Raw genomic sequence first — 9,054 nt, 5'->3', positions numbered from 1 at the left:
TTAATTAAATAGGTTCAAGAATCGAATCAGGATTGTTAGCAGAGAGAGAGAGAGGGAGGGAGGAGGCTGCTAGAGTGGAGCTAACGTTAGCTTGCTGAGGCTAGTACATCGACAGACTGCTAGTGGAGCCAGCTAACGTTAGCTTGCTGAGGCTAGTACATCGACAGGCTGCTATAGTGGAGCCAGCTAACGTTAGCTTGCTGAGGCTAGTACATCGACAGTTAACATTACATAAGGTTTTAGCGCGACGTGGGCATTCCAGAATGGCGAGGATGCAAAGCATGTTAGACCATTGGACTCGTCACAGAGTTTACATTACACATAGAAACTGCGCGACTTGCGAGAGAAGTTGTCACACAGCCTTCAAACGCAGGGTGGAAGAGCTTGTTTGCGTCTGTGTATTATGAATTGACAATTGCGCGTTGACACGCCCACTGCGTGAAGCTTCTGTTCTCCTAAATAACTTTTTCCAGTTCGCACATCTATTATGACTAATTCTATCTATTTTTAGGGGCAAATATGAGTGAAATAGTCGTGCCCTGGCTGTGGTTACATGACGTCATTGCTTTTTTAGAGCTGCTCTACCGGTTACAAGGTATAGTCAAAATCCATACCGTAGCGCAAATTCATACCGTTTATACCGTATACCGTTTATACTGTCCACCCCTATGTCAAACTACAAATTTTCTGGGTCAATAAATGTGTTAATGCTATGAAGAATATCCTGGTCGTTTGGTCATTACGGTGTTGATGACCGGTATAGCCACCGACAGCTGTCATGAGACGTGCACTGAGAGTATGGCCACCGCGGGAATTTTTATTAAACATTCTGATATTTTCGCAGGTCTTGTGCAGTGGTCTCGTGCGTGCCACTGTCAACCAAGCGACCGACAGTGGCACGACTCGAGACATGCACCGTTTGACAATGATATGCATGCATGCAGCATAATTTGCGAGTGCTCTCGTGAGTCATGACCAGTGCACGTGAGCGGCGCGGGGAGCGGGCGGTTTTGACGTGAGCGAGGAGTGGGTTTTAAAATGGGTCGGCGCGACGTCCGGAGCGAGAGTTCTCCTCCACTCCAATCCACTCCGGGCCGCTCAGTGGTTTAACACTGATGTAATATACATGTAGTACAATGCCAAAGCAACAGATGGCGATGTACAAACATGAAGGCCATTTTCAACCAATGAGAAGGGTGAACCGTCACTCACATCCTGTTAGGAAAGTATATGACGCCATTGTTGTTGTCGTTAGCTTACATGCTAACGTTAATGGCAGCGACCATAGCATTGTGGCTAGGCTAGCTATCATCGCTTAATAGAGCTAGTGAATGGATAAACAACGTTATTTAACATTGAAGAATGGGTACAATTACAATACGGCTCAATACAAACAATTAAATTAAGGTGCCCAGGTGGTGTAGACTGTTGTAGTTTGAGCAAATTTAAACCATGCTCCAAAAAAAATAAAAAAAATATGCCGAGCGATTCAAGGTGAGCGGTGAGTGAGCGGAGAGCGACTTAGGGGCGGGGTCAACATGAGCGATTAGCGGAGCGGAACAAGCCGTCTAGAGCAAAGAGCAGATTTCACACCCGCGCCGATCCGCTCACGTGGCCTGGTCATGACTGAGGAGAGGATGGCCCGCAGGCCGCAGGAATTTCTACACAGTAAATTCCGCAGAGTAAATTTTACTCAAACTGAGTACATTTGACTCAAACTGAGTAACAGTTTAAGTAAAATGTGCTCAGTTTGAGTCAAATTTACTTTGCGAAATTTACTGTGTATAAACATTCTGATACTTTGATTAGTTAACTATCTATTCCGTTAGTTAACTATGTATTGATAGATAACTTATTACATATTAATATGATATTGTAAGGGGCAGGACCAGATACGCTTTGCTTCTTTCTGTCCCTTCTCGAACAAAACCATTTGTCTTGAGCTATGTTGATTATTCCCTCCATAGGAAGATATATTTAAATGTATTTGTATTTTATTTCGTTTTTATTTATTTTGTGTTATTACAAATGTGTTTATGGTTGAAAATGTTAGAGATAAATAAAGATCAAATCAAATCTAACTGAAGAAGTTATCCCTCTTCTAACAAGAGAGAAAAACGTATAGTTTAGCTTTAAACTATAACGTCATTGCTTATTAGGGATGGGTACCAAATTCGGTACTTTTAAAGGTACTTACCGAAACACGTCGGTACTACCGAGTATCGATTCACGTGAGATACCGTAAAAGAAAGATTTATATTTTTTTTTCATGTCAACGTTCACACATGTCTTCCACAGCAAAGTCTTTCTTTACAGAAGTGATCCTAAAGCTATTTCCCTAAATATTCACGTCACTACTACAAGGTAAGAAAACTGTATTTTCCCAGTCTCCGAAATCACCGCCGACTCGACACATGAAAATTCCTCTTCACCTGAAAGCCGTAAATAAACAGCAAAACGGTAGGCAAGGCACCCTGGTCTAGAAATGCAGGCTTCAATCTATGGTGTTTAGTCTATCTGTTCAGTACTGCTCAGCACTGTTTCAAGATGCACAATGAGCTCTTCTTCTTCTTCTTCTTCTTTAGAATTTCCAGCAGTGTAAACTAGGGATGTCCCGATCGCCTTTTTTTGCTGCCGATCCGATCCCGATCATGTGATTTTAAATATCTATCGATCCGATCGTTTCCGATCCGATCTTTCACATTAGTAATCAATTTTGACGCATTTTTGTCAAGCTGAATGTAATAACAAAAGCCTCCGCGCGCGCCCCTCTGTTGCCTATAGTCCGGGGCGCGAGCGCGCCAGCGCGGAGGCTTTTGTTATTACATTCAGCCTGAGAAATGTGCTTCTGCTTCATTATGAGAAATATTAAAAGTTTCAATATATGTTTGCACATTAGTATACATTCAGTGTTCGACTTACGTAATGGTCCATTCTGGTCTGAAACGCCGACGATAATCCTCAGTCACGGCAAATAATTGACGTTATCCTCCAGGTGAAAAGTTAGTCTGAAAACTTCGCCTCCAGCCTGTCCTCCTTGCAAACATTGCAACTGGCTTGACTTTCTATTTTAAAATGCTTAGTTCCAAACCTCTGACATTAAGTCTAGCTGCTCAAGTCAGTGCATCCGTGTTTTGGGAGCGACGTGCTGTTGTTGTGGCAGAACACCGGTCTAAATTAAAGGGAATGTGTTTGTTGCAACGGTGTAAATTAAAGGGAAAGTGTTTGTTGTGGACAATTATTCTGCTCTGTGTGACAATAAATACATTAATGATGATATATTATATGTAATTTAAAACCAAAACTAAGGCCTCCGTATGAGTTTAAGACGTGGACTGCCGATTTTTATTATTATTTTTTCCCGATCGCCGATCCTCTGAAAAGCACGTGATCGACGCCGATCCCGATCACGTGATCGGATCGGGACATCCCTAGTGTAAACGCATCGTGGCGTATTACTGCCCTCTGCAGTTCTTTTGATGAGCTCTTCTTATTCTTCTTCTTCTTCTTCTTCTTCTTCTTTTGAATTTCCCGCAGTGTAGATGCAACATGGCGTATTACTGCCCTCCTCAGTTCTTATACTACGCTAGTGGTTTGGTTTCCATAGTTAGGTCTCTGGTAAATCAACTTTTGATTGTTTACACTTTTCTTTTTCTCATCTTCAAAACACATTACTATCATCTCTATCTCCTTCTTCTCTGCTCCTCTTGCCTGTCCAATACTAATAAATACAATAACGCTATATCCTCTGATACAACTCTGACGCGTGCAGAAATGTCAGCACTGACTCTATGATCAGCTGGTGGTTCTCATTATCCATGCCAAAGAAAGATTTAAGAGAGAAGGAAGAGACTCCCAATTCTGCCAAACTTTTATAAAAGATTTCCCTCTCTTTCCTATACCTTTCACATTCTAGGAAAACATGCCTGACAGTTTGTCTCTCCACATTCACACCGCCCATCTGGATGTTTTCCCACAATGCACAAGGTACTGTTCAACCCACAATGTCCCAGCCTCAATCTACACATCTTCACCCTATCGCTCCTAGACCCATATCCATCCACCTTGATTTTGACCCGAGGCTGCAGAGAGAAATAGTGCCTTCCCTTGGTCCCCTTTTCCCACTCAGCCTGCCACTCAGCCTCAACTCCCTTCTTTATCTTCTCTCTCAGTTCTACTCTTCCCATTGAAATGCCTATCTCTTCCTCCCTTCCCAGGCTCTGTTTGGCAAGGGAGTCAGCCATCTCATTTCCCACAATCCCAGCATGCCCCGGAACCCAACAAAACTCCACTGAACAGCCTGCCTTCGCAATCCTATATAAAACCATCATTATTTCCTGAATGAGATCAGGGCGAGCTTTAGACCCACCTGCACTCAGAGCCATCAGTGCAGCAGCCGAGTCAGAACATATGATCACCTGGCTTGGTCGCACTTCCTCCACCCACCACAATGCCCAGAGAATGGCAAGCAACTCTGTCACAAATACAGAGCTGCCATCAGAGATTCTCTGTCCCTTACCGATCCTTAACCGAGGCACACACCACCCAAAGCCTGCCCTCCCACTTTCAGGATCCACAGAGCCATCAGTGAAAACCTCCAGAGACCCTTTGGCCAAAAGGAACCTCTCTATTTCTCCCACAATCACGTCCTTGTCAATCTCCATCAAGAACCTAAAACTCGATCAGGAACTAGCCAAAATGGCACTGACAGCCAACGAGTGTGCTCCGCAACCCCCACCTGATGCAACCTCAACTTCCTGGCCCACTGATCAATACTGGACAAAAAAGGCGTATACTTATCCCCATCTCCCGAAAGTAAACACCTAGCTGGGAAGGACAGGCTAGTCCCTCTCAATTTTGCCCAGTACTGTAGCCCTAACTTTACTCTCCTCAGGTTTAAGGCCAACTCCCCCATCTCCACCAAAAATGCTGGAACTGGGGTGGTCTTAAAAGCTCCACAACAGATTCTCAGAGCCTTGCACTGAAGCACATCCAGCTTTCCTAAATTAGACTTGGCAGCAGAACCATACACAAAACAGCCATAGTCAATTGCTGACCTGATCATCGCCTGATATATCATGCACATGGTCTCTCTATCCGCTCCCCACCCACTCACAGCCAAGCTTCTCAGCACATTCACTATTCTGTCACACTTTGCCAGGGTTTTCTCTATATGAACAGCCCAATTCATTCTTTCATCGAACCAAACTCCCAAAAATGTAAACACCTTCACTTTCTCTAAGGGAGACCCATACATAACCAGCCCACCTCTAGGCATCCTCCTTTTAAAACCAAAAATCATATAATTAGACTTAGAGGCTGAGATTTTAAAACCCCACTTGTCTCCCCATTTCTCTACATCTACAATAAAGACAACCCAAACCCTCTTCCAATTCGTCCAAAAATGTCATTAATCATAACATCGAAGAGGACCGGACTAATCACGCTTCCTTGCGGGGTGCCATTTTCTATTTTTACAATTTTTGAGGTTTGCCCACCCACACGTACGTCCTGTTTAATAAAAAATCCTTTATCCAATTAAACAATCTCCCTCTAACTCCTAACTCATACAATTTCAAAAGCAACCCCTCTTTCCACAAAGAGTCATACGCCTTCTCAATATCCAAAAATACACTTATCACTACTTCCTTATTCTCAAAAGCCTTTTTTTTTTTTTTTTTTTTTTTATTATTATTTAATCAGGATTTCTTTATGGAATGATTTTATGTAGAATCATTAGAATGTTAGTGTATTATGTAAAAGCAACAAAAGAAACTACAAGAGACATGGATATAGAATGGAACGGAAGCCACTGGGCTGAAGGCTCTGGAACGAAACAGTCTTCTCAGAGGCTGCAGGCCTGCAACCGCTTGTCAGCAATCTTGAGAGACACCCAGGTGTTGAGCATTGAAGCTCTCAATTTGCACCACACCAGATGGTCACTCAGCCCAAAGATCTGAGCGGCAAATTGAGCGGCAGCGTCTGGGGAGAGGACCGTGGAACAGCCAAGACCGCTTGGCATGCGGAGGGAAGACCACACGTCTTGCGCCCCCCAGTCAGGAGTGAGCGGTGGGCAGTTGATGACGGGATAGGCCGTGTTTCCTGACATCACTGGTCCGAGACCATTGCTTCTGCCGGCCACAGCCACAAACACGGTTGGGACACCATCACCCTCGTATTCAGCTTTGATGCGGAGCGTCTCGTCTGGACCCTTGTGTGCCGAGGTGATTCTCAGGATGCAGGGGACTCCGTAGGAGCGGCATGCCTTCTGGATTTTCTCACAGTGGGCCAGATCAGAGGTGGATCCCATCAGAACCACCACCCTGCCGCCACCGGCCTGGGATTCCAGCAGAAGTATGACCCTTTCAGCAACCCACTCAAAGTTTCTCTTCACTATTTGCATTGCTTCAGAAGTGACCTCTTTCAGGTCCCGGTATACCTGTTTGTCTTTCTGCTGGCTTCGATCTCCAGCCGGCCACAGCCTCCATGAGTCATTGTCAATCACATCAGAAAGAATGATCTCTTTAGTGGTCACATCCACACCGAACTCGATCTTCATGTCCACCAGCGTGCAGTTTTGAGTGGCCCAGGCCTTCTCCAGAATCTCAAAAATGGCCACAGTGCTGCGATTCATGATGTCCACCTCACACTGGCCAATGGAGAGACCTGCCAGAGTGAACTTGGACTCCAGTAACTGCTCCTCCGACCACTGTGGATCGTTGTTGGCGTCATCCTTGAAAAACATCTCCATCTTCAGTGGAGAGAAGCGGTAGCCTTCCTTTACTCCCGGATTCCTCTTGAGGAAGGATCCAGTCGCCACTCTCCGACACACCCACTCGATGGGGATCATCTCACAACGGGCTGCGATGAATGCAGTCTCCGACTGCTGCTTCACAAACGCAGTCTTAATGCCCGACTCCTGAAGCAGCTTGAAAACGCAGCTTGTGGTTTTGTTGGCAATAGTGGCCTTGCCGTCCATCTGGTCCTTCCTCACGGCATTCCCTGCAGTGATCTGGTCCTTGGACTGGACCAGTACGACACCAGGCTGGCCCAGGATCTCAAAGATCTGCTTCGTTTTGCCCTCGTTTAGTTTTGGACCAAGTTTCAGTTCTGATGATGCAGATGCCATGGTGGTGTTCTTAGGAAAACGGTTGTTCTGCAACACAAAAGGTAAACTAACTCAATAAGTTGTCTCCTGAAAGTATCTCGTGGAGAAAAGCTGAGCGCAGAGCTCAAAAGCCTGTCTAATGTCCTGATCTAGAACAGCTACTGATTCCATTGTAGACCTGCCATTTCTCAACCCATTCTGAAATCCAACATAAAGATCCTTACTTTCTAAAAAATATACTAATCTATTAGTAATCATCCTTTCCATAATTTTACACAATACAGACGTCAAGGCTATGGGTCGATATGACCCTGGGTCAGACGCTACTTTACCTGGCTTCAAAATAGGAATGATGATGGCATGCTTCCTTCCACTCCTTTGGCAAGCAGCCTTATTAAAGTACAAATTAATTGATTTTTATTTTCTGAGCTCCAACTCAACTTCCACTCATTTTGCGACAACAGTTCAATACAATGAGCTCTTCAGAGAGAATTGTTGAATATATATAGATACACAAATTTTCTAGAATGTTTGATTATGACATCATACTGTGACATCACGAATGCTCTAGAATGTTCCATTATGACATCATACTGTGACATCACAAATGTTCTAGAATGTTTGACTATGACATCATACTGTGACATCACGAATGTTCTAGAAGGTTCTATTATGACATCATACTGTGACATCACAAATGTTCTAGAATGTTTGACTATGACATCATACTGTGACATCACGAATGTTCTAGAAGGTTCTATTATGACAAATAATATGGTTCAATGACTTTATCTAAATCCAATCAATATTCCTAATGCCGTTTCAATATAAGATTATAAAAATAAACATATACACATTCATATAATACAATAACCTAAATATATAGCTTTGGCTCCTCTACAATACGCTTGCCTAGGATTTGACTTGATTCAACAACAAAGAAGTCGGGGCAATGGCAAGCCGAAAACGGTCGAAAGTGTAGTTATTTGAAGTTTGGATAATTTTTTTACCGAAAAAGGGTACCGTTGGGTACCGGTATCGATTCACAGGTACCGGTACCGTATCGGTTCAAATATGAACGGTACCCATCCCTATTGCTTATGTCCAGAGATTCCACCTTTGATAACTAAAGTAATGACACTTGACTTACCTGTTCTGTATCGTATCGCTCTCGCTCGGCATCGCTCTCTGCACTATTTCGCATACGTGCACGCGCACTGAATAAAGACCACAATGTACCTTTAATCCCAATATTCGTCTGACCACACCCCTATCAGCTTACCCATATAAGCAGGGGTGGGGCCACCCACTCTCCTCCTTCTCGCTTTCACCACAAGGAAGAAGTGCCTCGGTAGATCCCCACACTTGACACCATGATGGAAGAAAGGTTTAGGAGCAGCTTTGGGAAACAAGGATACGTTGACATCATATCTTTATTTTCTCTCTCACTATTTTCGAGAAAATACGGCGATATTGTCTTCGTACTGGAGTGTCTGGAAGATGATGATCATTCTAAAAACCCTCCACCGGTTTTCGTATTGGGAGCACGCCGCTGCATGCTTCTCAACTGCAGTTCCTTGCTGTGTTTGTTGGGGTGAAACCTGTCAGGCCACAGCTGAACTGTCGGACATGCCGCTGTTGTGAGAAGCGGTGCGTTCCAGGTTGGGTGAGTAGTGTTTGCTGGCGGGCTCCACTTGTCTGTTAGTGCTATGGGGGCTACTTGACAAAGTTTATGGAAACCGGCCCCAGGCTAGGGTCCTTTGTTCAGCCACCTAGGCGACAGAAGGCCTTGGTCTGGAGACCATTATAGTTTTAACTAGTGGGCCGCGACCATTGACACTGGTGATCCCTGTGTGTTCTGGACGAGTGGATTCTCTCTGTCACCGTGTTAAGGCCCCATCTTTCATATCCAAATGAGAGTATTCCTTCACGAGGGGATATGTGCA

General features: G+C 44.4%; 1 protein-coding gene across 1 annotated transcript; it reads right to left on the bottom strand.

Annotated features, from left to right (window-relative positions):
* Window positions 1-5,753: 5,753 nt before the first annotated feature.
* On the bottom strand, window positions 5,754-7,214 carry LOC311238821 (multifunctional protein ADE2-like). The gene has a single exon (XM_084327022.1). It carries the CDS (start codon window positions 7,127-7,129, stop codon window positions 5,846-5,848), a length of 1,284 nt encoding a protein of 427 aa, XP_084183148.1. The 5' UTR covers window positions 7,130-7,214; the 3' UTR covers window positions 5,754-5,845.
* Between the last annotated feature and the right edge of the window lie 1,840 nt (window positions 7,215-9,054).

The sequence above is a fragment of the Notolepis coatsorum genome (genome assembly GCF_963971535.1).
Source record: "Notolepis coatsorum genome assembly, chromosome: 13".
NCBI lineage: Eukaryota > Metazoa > Chordata > Actinopteri > Aulopiformes > Paralepididae > Notolepis > Notolepis coatsorum.
This window is presented reverse-complemented; position numbering and strand designations above follow the sequence as displayed.

What these genes read in the sequence shown, in the direction of transcription:
- LOC311238821 (XM_084327022.1), bottom strand. Translation starts at nt 7,129, where the DNA reads ATGGCATCTGCATCATCAGAACTGAAACTTGGTCCAAAACTAAACGAG.